Source organism: Rhineura floridana, chromosome 15, assembly GCF_030035675.1.
Source record: "Rhineura floridana isolate rRhiFlo1 chromosome 15, rRhiFlo1.hap2, whole genome shotgun sequence".
NCBI classification, from domain to species: domain Eukaryota; kingdom Metazoa; phylum Chordata; class Lepidosauria; order Squamata; family Rhineuridae; genus Rhineura; species Rhineura floridana.
Window position 1 is genome coordinate 24889968 of NC_084494.1, and position 15499 is coordinate 24905466.

A 15499-nucleotide genomic window follows, 5' to 3' on the forward strand; every position below is an offset into this window, starting at 1 on the left:
GCTGTGTGTAGGGAGTGGGGCAAATGCTCAAGTCGTCTTTGGAATGAAGCTGTGGCTTTGAAGATCCAGGCAGAATCTCAGAAGTAGCTCTTCTCTTGTGGCCTTTCAAACCTACCTGTTTCAAAGGGTTTTAGGCTGCTGAGGTAACATGTAGACTGTTCAGACTTCCTTTGGCGGCGGCTGATTTTCAATGAGGTTTTTCTGTTTGCTTACTGTTTTTGAAAAACAAGGCTTTGTATACAAATAGCTTTGAGCATAGGAAAAGCACCATATACATACAAATGAGAGCTGCAGAAAAACGCTTAACAGTGCAGAGTGCTTTTATTCAAGGTTCAGCCAGCTAGCCGGAAGTGCTTCTTTTCGGAATACTGTGTTCCAGGATTGGCTGACCTATAGCCCTACAGATGCTGTTGGACTAACCTCCCATCATCCCTACCATTGGTCATGCTGGCTAAGGCTGATGGGAGTTAGAGTTCAACAGCACCTGGAGGGCCACAGCTTAAGCTAATTGTGCTCTGTTCCCTCTGCCTGTCCTCTCGCCCACAGCACCCAGGATTGCATGGCCGCTGAGCATACTGAGTCCTCATTGGGCTCGTTTGTAGCCTTTTACCCCTTGTAATTTTTTTCTTAAAGTGTTTTTGTGTGGTTGCAAACCTTGGGGCTCCCCAGAGCCTGCTGATTATCTCCACCTTATATATGTGTGTGTGGGGGGGGGTTGCTGTTTTGGCTACATCAGGAGAATGAGTTCACTATTAGTGTATAGGATTTTAAATACAGCAGAAATCCTCTTTCCTAATCTAGTTGGCCCTCCTGGTCCGAAGACATTAGCTTTCACCCAGTTAAGGGAAGCTGCCACATATTGCATTTCCTGTTTCCCTCTGTTAACTTGCCACTGTCCTTTCCTTCTCCAGGATGTCCCATCGTCTGGCATACTCCCATCCTTTTCCAATGGCTGGAATGGGAAACAAAAATCCACAGACGGCATCCACCGGCTCAGAGTTGATTTCAAGGTGAGGAGCAGGGAGTATCTGCCTGAGAGACACCTATTTGAAACAATGATATTGAAGCCAGAGATAAGTTGTTTGGCAAATGGTGGATCAAAACATTAATTCCCTCTTGGGAACACCCCCCCCCTTTTGCTCAGGTGATAGGATGATCATCCAATTGCAAATCAGCCAGAATGCCTTAAAGTCTGCCCCCAATCCACCCTTCATTCACAAATCAGCTGTATACAGGGTGGTATCCAGTGAATGTGTCCTAGCAGCTTACACAATGGGACTTCCCCCCTGTGTGTTCTGTGCTGTCCCCACATCTGTTCTGGAGGGTTGGGGAAACCCCTAGAAGAGATGGGGGGAGTCTCGTTGCACAAGTGGACATCCTTGCACTAGTGGGCCCATGACTTAGTGCTACTGAGGATATAACCCATACCCATTGGACATGGAATCTGCAAAGCACAACTTTGTCTAACTTGATGGAGTTGCCAGAAATACTCTGGTTGAGGGGTGATTGTGTACCATGGGTGTGTTTATGTTGCTGGGGGGGGAGGTTATTGGCTTTTCTAGCTGCCTTGGAGCACTGCTTTTGCACAAGCATCAGGGAGGGGGGGAGAAGATGGACTGGGAGGTTGGAATGAGCCAAAAGCGGTAGCGACAGGCACCCTGCTGGAGACCCTTCCCTCTGGTTTGTAGGGTTCCTGTTCCTTTCTGTCTACCTTGGGATTGGGGGACTTGGGAAGGAATCTTTCTCACAGTAGTATTGGTTTAGCTGCACAGAGGCTGTTTGCATCCTGGCTTTCAATATATCTTTTCCTTTAAGGTCCTTTTTCTGTACTGCACCAGCTGTCTGCTTGGGATACACTAACATAGGCTGATATTGGTGGGGGATGACAGGAGAGATAACAGATGGGTGTATGGACTCTCCCTTAAGTGTTATATGGAACATAGGAAGCTAGCTCAGTAATAGCCTACAATGAAAGGCACTAGCCCTGCTGTATGCGATTGAATGTAGGATCTTTGGTATGGTGAAGCACAACCCCTCCCAGAGGACTAGATCAGGGCTTGGGAAATCTGTGTCCCTGTAGATGTTGTTGGACTCCAGTTCCCATCAGCCACAGCCAACATGGCCAAAAGTCAGGAATTTATTTATTTATTGTATTTATATACTGCCCCATAGCCAAAGCTCTCTGGGTGGTTTACAGTAACTAAAAACATTAAAAACAAATATACAAATTTAAAAACACATCTTTTAAAAACAATTGAAAACACATGTTAAAATGCCTGGGAGAAGAGGAAAGTCTTGACCTGGCGCCAAAAAGATAGCCGTGTGGGCACCAGGCACACCTCGTCAGGGAGATCATTCCATAATTTGGGGGCCACCACTGAGAAGGCCCTCTCCCTTGTTGCCATCCTCCGAGCTTCCCTCAGAGTAGGCACCCGGAGGAGGGCCTTTGATGTTGAGCGTAGTGTATGGGTGGGTTCGTACTGAGAGAGGCGTTCCATCAAGAATGATGGGAGTTGTAGTCCAGCAGCACTTAGGAGGGTCACAGGTTCTCCACATCTGAGCTAGTTGATCTCTTATCCTTTTCAATTTAAAAACTTGGTCCCTTTAGCTCCAAAGCTTTCACAGCAACTTTTCCCTCACTTGGGTATCTTGTAGGAAGACTGTGACTTGGAGAACGTTTGGCTGATGGGCGGCCTCAGCATCCTCACCTCGGTGCCGGTCTCCACACAGATGGTGTGCCTACTCTGTGCTAGCAAAGGATTCCATCAGGTGCGTCTGGAGGAGTGGGGGTGAGGATGCCTGAATTTTGGGCTTTCCGGTACCCCAGCAACCTGGTGGAGGAAAAAATTAGGACCCCACATTTGTGCGGTGAAGAGGGTCAGCTGTGTTCTTTGTGCCTGAAATGAGGTGGGGACCTAGGGGTTAAAATAAAAGAGGCTTCTAATTGCAGAGTTTCTGGCTTCTGTTTGCCAAAAGATGACTAATGCAGCTGCCCATCATGCACTTTGCAGCTTGTGTTCTGTCAGGTGTGTTGCGATCCCTTCCACATCTTCTGCCTAGAGGAGGATGAACAGCCACTGCCCGAGCAGGAGGAAAGCTGGTGTTGCCGTCGCTGCAAATTCTGTCACGTCTGTGGTCGAAAAAACAAGGCATCCAAGGCAAGCGGGCATGGCTCAGTGTGGGTTACTGGGAAAGTAACACTGCTGCTTATTGGGGCTGCTTATTGGGGCTGCTTATTGGGGCTGCTCATGCTCTGTGATTGAACTGCCTAATTGCAGAAATATGGCCAGAACTCAGCATTTTTGGTATTTCAGAGTTCTCATTTAAAAAAAATAATAACCTTCCTGGTGTCAAGGACTTGCCCCAAAATCCAGGAACCAATCCTTGGTGGTTCAGCCTAATGTCCGGGGTCTAACACCAACCTTGCAAGGTATGCTGCCATCACTCTTCCTGTCCAACCAGCCTGGGCCAGGAGACTCCCAGCCCTTACCAGCTATCCCTAAGATGCCAGAGAAGCAAGAGCTAAAAACAGGACTCTGCTTCCCGAGCCTTAGGCTAACAGAACCACCCAGAAGCAGGCAACCAAGAGGTGAGGAGCTAGATTCAGTACCAAAGGTTTATCTAGGAAGACTCACACCAATGATAAATGAGGCAGATTTATTTAAATGATTTTAAAAATAGCAGAATTAAGAAGAACCAGGATACATTTAAGAAATCCAGCTGGGAATTATAAGCTGCAACAATAAAACTAACTTGTCCTAGCTTTATACATACCATAACAGCATTGATCCCATAGGAACAAAGCTCATAGCATGTCACAGATGTCCTCCCAAAGCGTTCCAGAGGTATCAGGTGGGGCACCAAAGTCATGAATGGGGCTAGATTTATACTGAAAAGGATAACAACCAGGATGAATCTCATTAACCAATCAGAAGGCTTCTAAGCAAGAATGTTTTGGTACTTTGGCATATTGCCTTCCCACAGCTGAAGCAACTTTCCCAATTAGCAGGTCTCATCCCTGACCTTGGAGCACAGCAAACTTAAGATAACGTAGGCGCCTCAACTCCATAAGATAATTTCACTTAGTGAGAAACAATTTCTATCTAGAGGCCATCTTCTACCCAGAGGCCTAAAGCAAGGAAACCATTTTCTTGACGCATGAAGGCAATAATGCTTGATGATATCTTGGGATGGGCAGGATTTCAGAGCAGGGGGGGGGAGGTTACATCCTCTTTGCCTTTTTCCACGGCAAGAGGAACCAGTCATAAAGCATCAGCAAATGTGTTTAATTTGCATAGTTTATGCAGGCTGCATAATTGTTTGTCTGTGCTGCAGAATTAAAATGGGGAGGGAAAGAGCTTAACGTTCACATTCCTGGTTATTTACTTGCTAGACTTAACTGCAACCTTGGAAATATTAGTAACTAACTTGCAGGGAAGGTTTTTTTTTACTAGCCTAAGAGGTTACTAGTTTGCATTTCTATGCTAGTTATAGAAGAAGGAAAGCCCCCCTTTTCCATAGACAGCATGGAGATAAGTGAGTAAAAAAACATTATCTTCTGCCAAGTGAGCTCATGGAAGAAGCTGCCTTATATTGAATCTGACAATTGGTCCATCTAGCTCAGTACTGTCTGCACTGATTGGCAGTGGCTCTCCAGAGTTTCAGACAGGGAGAATTTTTCAGCCCTACCTGGAGATGCTGGGGGCTGAACCTGGGACCCTCTGCATACAAAACAAATGCTCTGCCACTGAGCTACTGCCTTTCCCTGTCCGTCCCTCTTCTTGCTAGCTTGTTGCATTTCCATAATGGTCGTGAAGGGAAGAGACTTTCATTCCTCTACAGCTAGCTCAAAAACCAAGGGGCTGGAATCAGAGGAGGGTGGGAGGGATGGAGCAGTCCATCCCTCTTCTACCTGCATGCTCGTTAACAGGCATGTGATTACTGATCATCTGTGGCTATCAGGAAGTTGTTAAATACAAAGCTGACTTAGACCTTGGCACAGTATGGGCACTGTGCAGAATATATTAGTTGAGTGTTCCAGGCATGCCGGAAACAGAATACAATATAGATTATTCTAGCCAGAGTACTGAGTGGAAGAGAGGTGCAGGAGGGCTTCTCAGCAAGGGGAAGACTGCAGTAGATGAAAGGAGAAGTAACTAAAGTAAGGATGGGGAGCGGTCAGTCTGCAGGTCAGATCTGGCCCGCTGTGTCTTTGGATCTGGATTCGCCCATGGCCTCCCCTCCTGGCCCCCTCCATGGCAATTAGGTGTAGAGAAGAAGCTCCCATTGGTGCCAAGGCAAGGCTATAACACACTATGATCCTGACAAAAATCACAGCTGCAGAGAGAAGAGAGAGAGAAGGGATGGCCCCTCCCACTCCTGGTATTCAGACCCTGAAAGGTTACCTACAAGGAAAATGCCCTGGACAAAATGCCCTGGAACTAGAGTGTGAGCAAAGGGTTTTTAGCAGTATGCACAGGAAGGAAAAGGTGGACCAAAAGCAGGACCAGGAAAGATTTGTGGTGCCCTGGCTGTACAAAAAAGAAAGAGAGGAACAGATGACCTCAAGATTTTATACATGGAAGGCAGGTGAAATAATACCCACAACATCATGGAGGACTGGCTGGGGATATGTTTGGATAAAATGCTAAGGAGATCCATCCTTGGCATGAGATCTAGAGCCATGACCCTTTTGTTTATAAGAATCCTGATTTTCATGGATAAGTTCTACATATGAAACCAATGGACACATTCTACTCTCCCTGTGTTTTGATCACATCTGTCCGCGCAGATCTGTAGATATCTGCTTTGCTTTATTCTTCTTCCCTGTATATGTTCTTTGTATTTCTCATTGGAGTTCTATGGCACCTGTGAGGAGTTGCAGTGCAGTCTTGCCATACAGTGTGTGTCTAATACCTTTCTTTTTTCCCTCCCCTCTTCCTTCCTCAACCTGCTGCAGCAACTGTTGGAATGTGAGCGCTGCAGGAACTGCTATCATCTGGCTTGCCTTGGACCCAACTACCCCACTAAACCCTTCCGTAAGAGGAAGGGCTGGGTAAGCGTCTTGCAGATTCCCTGCACCCTCTAGTTCTGCAGACTCTGCTGTCCTTGTGTTTCAGCTGCTAATCGGTCTCTTTCATCCCCTTCCTGTTCAGATCTGTTCAGCCTGCATCCGCTGTAAGAGTTGTGGGACCGCTCCAGGGAAGAACTGGGACACTGAGTGGTCTAGTGACTACAGTTTGTGCTCTGCTTGCTCCGTGCTGTATAATAAAGGTGAGTGCAGTGAAATCATCTGAAAAATGCCATGAGTTTCATTGTGACCTTGTCAGGTAAGGCACTGGGCTGGCAGGAGGAGGCATGCATATTACTGAGCAGAGCTAACATTCCACAAATAGGTTTGCATCCTACACTCGCACAGAATGTACCTTTTTTTTTAAATGGCCCTAGCCAGCAAAGCTGAACATGACATTGTGACCCAAATATTTGTTGTTCTCCTTTGTCCCATGCCAGTCTACCCGTTCATTGGCATTATTATCTTAGGTTGTCCTCCAGATCTTCCCACGTCCTGTGGCAGGTGACTACTGGTGAAAGAAAAAGCCTTTTTGATGGTGGCCTTTCACCTTTGCAATGGCTTCTCCAGAAGGACTTGCCTGAAGTCTGTTCTGATGGCATTCAGATACCAGGCAAAAACATTTTTGTTTTTCCTGAACTTTTAGAATTGCTAGATTTTTCTTTCTCAGTTTCAAGCAGCTGAGGTAAAGGTTGCCATTTTTAACTGGTAGTCTTTTCTGCTGTTCTGTTTTAGGTTTTATATTTACTAGCAGCCTTGTCCCTGGCATTGCTTGGGAATTCCAAGAAACAAACGACAAAAAATCAGTACAGTTTAAAAATCAGCAGTTAAAACCAGTGCAGTTTTGAAAGGTTCAGTCCGCCATCTTGATTCAAAATGGTGTCAAATTGTATCTAAACATAGACAAAAACTTGGTCCTTGATCTCAGGAGCCATCATGTAAACTGGAGTTAAAATCAGTACAGGTTTGAAAGGTTCAGTCTGCCATCTTGATTCAAAATGGTGTCAAATTGTATCTAAACATAGACAAAAACTTGGTCCTTGATCTCAGAAACTGTCCAGCAAAATTTGGATGTGATATCTTAAGAGGTGTCCAAATGCATAGCAAACAAACAACTTTCCAAAATAGATTGATATTATATTTCATGGTGTTATATTTATTTGCTTCCCTGATACAATTTTTGGACTTGGAAGGTTTGGGATATAAACGGAGCAAATAAATAAATGGAAAATGAATATACAGCCCTTTTTGGAGGGTGGTGGTGGTGGTGAGAGGTCTTTGAATCTCATCTGGCCTTTAGAAGAAGAGAAGAGATTGGTTTGTTCTGTCTCTTCCCCCCCCCTTTTCCCATCCAGGTAACTACTGCCCAATCTGCTTGCACTGCTATGAAGACAATGACTATGAGAGCAAGATGATGCAGTGCGCCAAGTGTGACCACTGGGTTCATGCCAAGTGTGAGGGGCTTTCAGGTTTGTTCTGTGCCCAAAGCAATATGGTCTGCTGCGTCACAAATTCCCCCTCTCTCCTCCTCCAGATATGTCTGCCTGCCTGCATCTTGTATGGGGGAATTGATGGGGCGGGAGAAGACTTCTGGCAGGGTTCAGAGAAGACAAAACGAATGAGAGGCACATGCAAGTCACAGCCTCTGTTCAGTTACCTGCCGCTTGTGATATTTTCTCTTCTCTACTTCCTGGCTGGGCCTTGCACTTGACGGTGTAAGGCTGCAAAGCTTGCTAGTATTAGTGTGCAGCATGGTGGCCTGACGATGATTTTGACAGTCTTTGGGCTAGAATTAGACATATCTGATGTGTTCCTTCCCTCTCCTCTAGATGAGGGCTATGAGATCTTGTCCAACTTACCCGAGAGTGTCATCTATGCTTGCCGGCCCTGCTGTGGCAGTGACAAGGCCAAGTGGCGAGAGGTCCTCAGCTCAGAACTGCGCAAGGGTCTCCGGCAGGTGCTTCAGGGGCTGCTGAGCTCCAAATGTGCCACTCCCCTGCTGCAGTGTGCCCAGGTTTGTTCTTTAGGGCATGCATAAGAACAGCGAGCCAGGTATTTTTCGATCTTCGCTCTGATGTTGTCGTCATACTGAAAGATACTATCTTGGCCCAGCTGCAGTTTTGAAGGCATATTTTGAGTCTAATTGGGCTGGATGCCATCACACACCATGTCTGTGTGGCATCTGACAAGATGGACACAATCTTGCCCTTCTTTTTAAGGAAAAGATTCACTAACAGACAAAAAACCCTTGCAGTTTGAGAACATACCTCTAGCCAACAGATATTTCTATCAAACTTTAAAAAGCAGGGAAATTGGGCAGCTATAATGCACCAGGGAAGCAGGAAACCTGACCTCCTCTCTGAGATATTGTAGCGCCCTACAAATTTGTAAAAATGCAAAGACAGTTTGGGATGGCCTATCACAGTCCAATCCACTTCCTGTGTAGCTTGGAAGAATTTGGTAACGTGCCTCTGAGCATATGGTGAGTGGTGGCAGCACCTGCAATTAGGACTGCATCTCCAAAGATGGAAAATTACATTTTTGTATGTTTGATTGTGTTCTTTCTTTGCTTCTTTCTTGTGTTACTACTGTTTCTCCAGAGAACCTAACCTAGAAAATTATGTGTCTCTCATTATTCATCCTAGAAATCTGTCAAATTTATTTTTATTAATTTCAAAGCTTTTATTGGTTTATTTTATTTTTATTGGATTTCTACCAACATTCTACAGCCCTGCTCACAAACCATCAGACACACAGTCTCACTCCTTCCTTTCTCCTTTGGTCTGGTTACACATTCTGTGGTCAGGTGGGAACACTTCTGGATGACTTATTGGTCTGAAGGTTGTTTGCCATGATGAAAGGGGGGAAAGAAGATCTTGCCTACAGAAGGGGGCTTATGGGAAATGTTTCTGATTTATTGCAGCACAGGCTCCTAATGTTACAAAGCTCTTTATGTGCCATAGGCAGAGGTGGGGTGGAGGGTGTAGCATAGATGGCAGCATCCCATTCCCTTTAACTCTTTGCTCTTACCAGTGCTGCCCAGATGACGGCGTGAAGGTTCACCTGCGGCCCTGTGACCTGCGCACTGTCAACAAGCTCTTTGAACAGGGTCACTACTCGTCCGTGGTGAGTGTTGGAAGCGGGGATTCCGGGCTGGAGCTGGACAAATGGGAGCAAGGCCTCTGACCTTTGCTGAGCTGCTTTCTCTCTTTGCAGCACAGCTTCAATGAGGACATGGTGGGGGTCCTGTTGGGGCACATGGAAGAGGACCAGAGCGGCCTTACTGCAAAGGCGGTCTACATCGAGGTACTCTGTACGATCTGGATTTTGGGGTGGGGTGTCGGTCTGGATTGACCTAATCCCAAACGACTTGAATGGGACATCCATGTGTGTGCACTGCTCTGCCCTGGCTTGGAGGGCTTCTTCCTCTGCAATTATGCACAGCCTTGCTGAGTAGCCTAGTAAGTGCCTGTTTTTTATCTTTCCAGCTGATGGAAAAGTTCTTCAGCTGGTTTGATGCTCAGGATGCAAAGCACTGGACCCATAACAGAACCCTCCCCAAGTGAGTACTCGGCACTTGAGAGCATGGAGTGCTTCTCTGATTGGTGCCACTTTGGGGCAGTTTGAGGCTTCAGCCACACCGTGAATTACATGGAACATTGTGTGCAGCTCAGAATATGGAAACTCTGACAATGTTTTGGGAAATCTCTACAGAGGGGTGGGGGTTAAACGTAGATACCCCTATGCTTCATAGCTGTGGGCAAACACTAAAAAAAATAAAATCACCGTACGTAAGCAGTTTTCTCTGAAATGTTTAGCTATTCCTAAAGGAATTGAGGGAAGGGCTTGGATGGGTCACAGGAATGGAATACACACAGCACGTGCTGCTCTCCATTCTTGTCACACTTGTCACATTTGGTAAAGTGACATTGGACAATTAGTATTCTCACAAAAACCTGCTGAGATGAGTCAGTATTCCCACATTATAGGCTGGGAACTCAGGCTTGACAGATAAGAGGCTGCACAGCAAATTCATGGGAAAGGTGCAGGCTTGGCCCTGTGCTTCCCAGTGCCAAGGCCAGTTATCTGTTCACTGGACCACATGTCCCATGGTTGAGTTTAGATCCTGTCACACACACACCTTGTCTCCATTTTTACATTTCAGTCCCTGCCTGATTCTGTGGCCTATTTCAGACTATTCAGTTAGGGATTTCCTTTGAAGAAAGCCTCTGCAGCCCCTGATGGCTTCTTTCCCCCCCCCCAACAGTGGCATGCTTCCTAATGCTGTTCTGCCTCCCTCCTCTGACCACATCTATGCTCAGTGGAGGCAGCCTGAGGAGGTCATCCCAACTGCCAACAGCCATCTCACTTCCACTGGGCCTGAAAAGACAGGTAAGGCTTTGGTTTTGAAGAGGGGAAAAAAGGCCTCAAGGTGAAGGAGCTATCTCTATGCATGCAGACTCCAACATAGGAAGCTGTTTTATACTCAGTCAGGTCATTGGTCCAACTAGCTCCATATTGCCTACACTGACTGGCAGTGGCTCTCCAGGTTTCAGATGAGTTTCTCCCAACACTTTCTGGAGATGCCCTGGATTGAATCTGGGACCATTTGCATGCAAAGCCATATGCTCTGTGATTGAGGCATGTCCTCTGTGCTGCCTCCTTTCTTTTCTGCTTCCCTCTATATCAGGGGCAGGAAATTGTGCCCTCCCCAAGACAGCGTTGGAGTCTGTCCCCAGCCAGTATGGCTACTTGTAATGGATGATGGGAACTGGAGTCCAGCAACATCTGAAGGGCTACAGGTTCCTTATCCAAGATCTTTGGCTCCTCTCTGGAAGTTGCTCTCTGGTGGCTGGAACTCAACACCTACCTCTTTTCCTTCTCTCCTTGTAGCTGGGAAAGACACAGAGCATGCTTTGCCACAGCAGCTATTGGCTGACCCTGAGGACAAGAGACAGTGTGCCCTGTGCCTCCAGTACGGTGACGCTCCCTCTAAGGTAAGACTAGACCTCCCTGTTCTGATTTGAGCATAAGAAAGGCCCTTCTGGATCAGACCCAAAGTCCTGTCTAGTCCAGCATCCTGTTTCCCACAGTGCCCAATCGGATGTCTCTGGCAATCCTACAAACAGGACATGAGCACAATAGACCTCTCTCGTGCTGTCGTTCCCCAGCAACTGGTATTCAGAGGCATGATGTTTCACAACCTGGAAGTATGTAGCCATCAGGACTAGCAGCTATTGATGGGAAATGGAAAGTGTCCTAACCACTGGATATTGGAATTCACCTGCCCTTCCTTGAGGGGGAATAAGGAAAGAACCATGGGAGGATGCTGGGAGCTATCAAGTCTGACTTTGTGTTATTGAGTGTGGAGAAGGTAGTTTAAAGAGAGGATCGAACAGAACCAGGAAATCTAGCCTCCGAGTCCTGCCTCATTTCAGAGAGATGGCTCTTTGTATCCCTTGCAAATCCCTTTTTAATGGGTAGATCCTGAGGTGTCGCCTTCCCCTTCCTTTTAACACAAGTTCTTTACCTACCCTTCAGGACGCAGGGAGGCTGCTGTACATCGGCCAAAATGAGTGGACTCATGTCAACTGTGCCATCTGGTCAGCCGAGGTCTTTGAGGAGAACGATGGCTCCCTGAAGAATGTGCATGCTGCTGTGGCCCGGGGTCGGCAAATGGTGAGTCGGGTCTCTCTCCATTCTGCAAAGTACATCAGAAAAGAGCAGGACTAGACCCTCCTTGTGACCACCGTGACCACTTCAGAAATCTGTCACACGAGCAAAAATAGCAGAGGCAGGACACCATAGAACAGGGGCGGAGAACCTTTTTCATTCCGAGGGCCACATCCCCTTGTAGGCAACCTTCCTGGGGGCCACAAGTCAGTGGTGGGCATGACCGGAGACAAAAGTGGGCAAAAGGCATGACTCTTACCCTCGTATAGTAGGCGCTGTTTCAGCCATACAAAAGTCAGATGATGAATGATGATGTATGCGTGTATGCGTATACATGCGCGCGCGCACAGAGATGCATCCAGCCAAGCAAGAGGCATTACCACAATTCCAAGACGCATTCCAGCCAGGCAGTGGTACTCAAAGAGGGCCTGCGAGGGTTGTGGCCAGGGCAGATGAGGTATGGCCCCAGGCAAGTCCTGTGGGTTGAACAGAGAAGCCTGGAGGTTATTCAGCCCTGAGCTTGAGATTCTCCACAACTTCTGTGCAACACTGAACTAGCCTACCCCCCCTTTAAATTCCTGAAAAGTCCCACTGAGCTCCATTCTGTCTTCAGCCGACGCTCCCAGTATTTCAGCCATACTTTTGCAGTTGTTGGCGCTAAAAAATCTTTGTTTAAAGTCAATTGCTGAGATTCTTGGTGTGCTGAATTTTGCTCCAGTAATTTCCAGACACGTGCACAGCGTAGAATAGCCTTGCAGATGTGGTAGTGGTGTAGCTGCCCATTCTCATATGTTGATTGGAGTATGTGTTCCCTAGACCCACCTTCCTATCCAGAAACTCTACTTGAATGAAGAATTAACACTTTTTCCCCTCTGGGATGGCACTGAAAAACGCTTCCAAGTGTTCACTGCTGCGAGAGCAACATGCGGCGATTATTAAGCAACTAGATGGTTGCAACAAGTCTGCCGTGTTGACATTGCTGCTTTCTGTAGCTGATTGCATCAACATGTAGGGTGAGCTTGGTGATGAAAAGGGGAGAAGGAATGGAGTGTTTGGCAGGGACAAGAAGCATGTGTGTATACAAATACGCCTGAGCACACATACCACACAAAGTGCATCTTGATCAAATCAGTGCAGATGGATGAGCTTGTTCCTTGGGGACATTTCAGCTCCCTGATTTGCTCCTCTGTGTCTTCACTTCGTGCCATGCACTTTAACCCTCACCCCACTGTAATGGCATGGCCTCCATGCCCTTGACATGCCTGTCCCTTCCTTAGCGCTGTGAGCACTGTCAGCGCACAGGGGCCACCGTCGGCTGCTGCCTGTCTGCGTGTCTCAGCAACTACCATTTCATGTGCGCTCGCCTCCGCCACTGCACCTTCCAGGATGACAAGAAAGTCTTCTGCCAGAAGCACGTTGACCTCCTGGATGGGACGGTAAGTGGGACTGTGTAAGGGAAGGAGGCAAAGAGGCTTCCTGTTGTCTCTGGGTGAGTGGGTCATGGGTCATTAGGAAAGGCATTGAAAACTAATTTGCCAATGTCACAATACCATTTTATAAATCTATGGTGTGGCCGCATTTGGAATACTGTGTACAGTTCTGGTCATCTCACCTCAAAAAGGATATTGTAGAGCTGGAAAAGGTTCAGAAAAGGGCAACCAAAATGATCAAGGGGATGGAGCCACTCCCTTATGAGGAAAGGTGGCAACATTTGGGGCTTTTTAGTTTAGAGAAAAGGTTTAGTTTAGAGACATGATGGAAGTGTATAAAATGTTAGGCTGCATTAATGTAAGTATAGTTTCCAAATCGCATGAAGTACTAGTTCCTCTCTATTTGGCATTGGTTAGGCCTCATCTTGAGTACTGCAGACAAACTGGAACAAGTTCACATGAGGGCAACAAGGATGACCAGGGACTGGAAACAAAGCCCCATGAGGAGAGACTGCAAGAGCTGGGCAGGTTTAGCCTTGAGAAGAGAAGACTGAGGGGAGATGGGATAGCACTCTTCAAGTACTTGAAAGGTTATCACACAGAGGAGGGCCAGGATCTCTTCTCAATCATTCCGGAGTGCAGGGCACAGAATAATGAAATCAAGTTACAGGAAGCCAGATTTTGGCTGAACATCAGGAAAACTTCCTAACAGAGCAGTATGACATTGGAGCCAATTACATAGGGAGATGATGGGCTCTCCATCACTGGACTCATTCAAGAGGCAGCTGGACAGCCATCTGCTGGATTTGCTTTCAGCTGGATTCTTGTGTTGAGCAGGGGGTTGGACTCAATACCTTATAAGCTTCCAACTTTACTATTCTATGATTTTATGAAATTATGCATGACATGAAGAAAGTGGATAGAGAGAAGTTTTTCTCCCTCTTGTGTAACATCAGAACTCCAATGAAGATGAATCTTGGAAGATTCAGGGCAGACGAAAGAAACTACTTCCTCATGCAGTGCATAAACTATGGAATTCACTCACAGAGGAGGCAGTGATGGCCACCAACTTGGATGGTTTTAAGAAAGGATTAGACAGATTCGTGGAAGTTAAGGCTATCAATGGCCTTAGTCATAGGCAGTAAGCTTCCAAATACCAGTTGCTACAAACTGCAGAAGGGGAGAGGGCTCTTGCACTCAGGTCCTGCTTGTAGGCTTCCCTTGGGCATCTGATTGGTCACTGTGAGAACAGGATGCTGAACTAGATGGGCCATTGGCTTGATCCAGCAGGCTCTTCTTACGTTCTTACTGGTGGGACAGTTTTATTATGCCCTGCATCTTGAAAACTGGAGTCATCCACTCCAGACATAAAACAATTTCACAAGGGCTGTCTTCTAATGCTTGATCTGTGAATAGGATTAAGAGGATTATTTGGCTATGTTGTCTGCTTTTTAGGAGATAGTTGCTGAAGATGGGTTCGATGTCCTGCGCCGTGTCTACGTTGACTTTGAGGGCATCAGTTTTAAGAGGAAATTCATGGTGGGCCTGGAGCCAGACACCATCAACATGATGATAGGTAATTGCCTTGGAAGCCCCAAGATACAGAGTAGATAGGCTTTTCTCATCTAGCAGTTGGCGATTCTGCTGTTGAACATGCAAGGAATAGGAGGGCCAGCTTGTTTCAAGATGGAGTGGAATGATCTGTAAGTGGAGAGTAGATTTACAACTCATATTCATAACACCTCTGCTCTGGCGGCGGCTGTCCTGATTACATCAAATGCCAGCAAAGTGCTTGCCATTGACTCTAAATGCGAGGAGAGATAGAGAGGAAGGACCTCATTTAAATGGGAGAAATTAAACTTGGAAATCATTGGAATGGAAGCTACCCCTGCTCCAGTGCCTGGGTGGGGTTGGGAGGATTGGAGAGACTATTGTCCGCTTTAAACTACCTCATATTGCAGCCAATCCCATAGAACTCAGTGGGTGCCATTGAGAGCCAAGCCAGCCCCTGTCTGCATGTCCCCATCTTATGTTTCCGCATCTTGGCTAGACCAGTGTGTGATGAAACCCAGGGACTTGCTTTCTTAGTTTTGGTTCCCTTGTAGACTGAGTGCAGGTGTTCTGCTTAATTTCTACAATGGTGATCTAAACTGAACTTGTAATGATGAGCAAAAGTGGCTATAATTTCTTCCTATCTAATGGTGTAAGGTCCATTGCAGGTGGAAAGAGGCTGTGGCTCAGCAGTCAAGCATGTGCTTTGCATGCAAAAAGGTCCCAGGATCAGTCCCCAGGAAATAATAGGGAAGACCATTGTGTGAGAGAACTG

General features: G+C 46.7%; 1 protein-coding gene across 2 annotated transcripts in view; it reads left to right on the top strand.

Moving 5' to 3' along the window:
- Positions 1-15499, top strand: part of KMT2B (lysine methyltransferase 2B) — a 73987-nt gene that overhangs the window by 38186 nt on the left and 20302 nt on the right. The window contains exons 10-24 of one of the 2 annotated variants that reach the window (XM_061597073.1): positions 912-1010; positions 2656-2769; positions 3012-3158; positions 5960-6055; positions 6156-6273; positions 7426-7539; positions 7900-8084; positions 9104-9196; positions 9287-9376; positions 9559-9632; positions 10338-10462; positions 10964-11067; positions 11612-11749; positions 13021-13179; positions 14629-14749. In XM_061597073.1, the coding sequence (XP_061453057.1) occupies positions 912-1010; positions 2656-2769; positions 3012-3158; positions 5960-6055; positions 6156-6273; positions 7426-7539; positions 7900-8084; positions 9104-9196; positions 9287-9376; positions 9559-9632; positions 10338-10462; positions 10964-11067; positions 11612-11749; positions 13021-13179; positions 14629-14749 (1777 nt within the window). The remainder of the gene's footprint in view (positions 1-911; positions 1011-2655; positions 2770-3011; positions 3159-5959; positions 6056-6155; positions 6274-7425; positions 7540-7899; positions 8085-9103; positions 9197-9286; positions 9377-9558; positions 9633-10337; positions 10463-10963; positions 11068-11611; positions 11750-13020; positions 13180-14628; positions 14750-15499) is intronic. The other variant, XM_061597074.1, reaches the window with a different exon arrangement.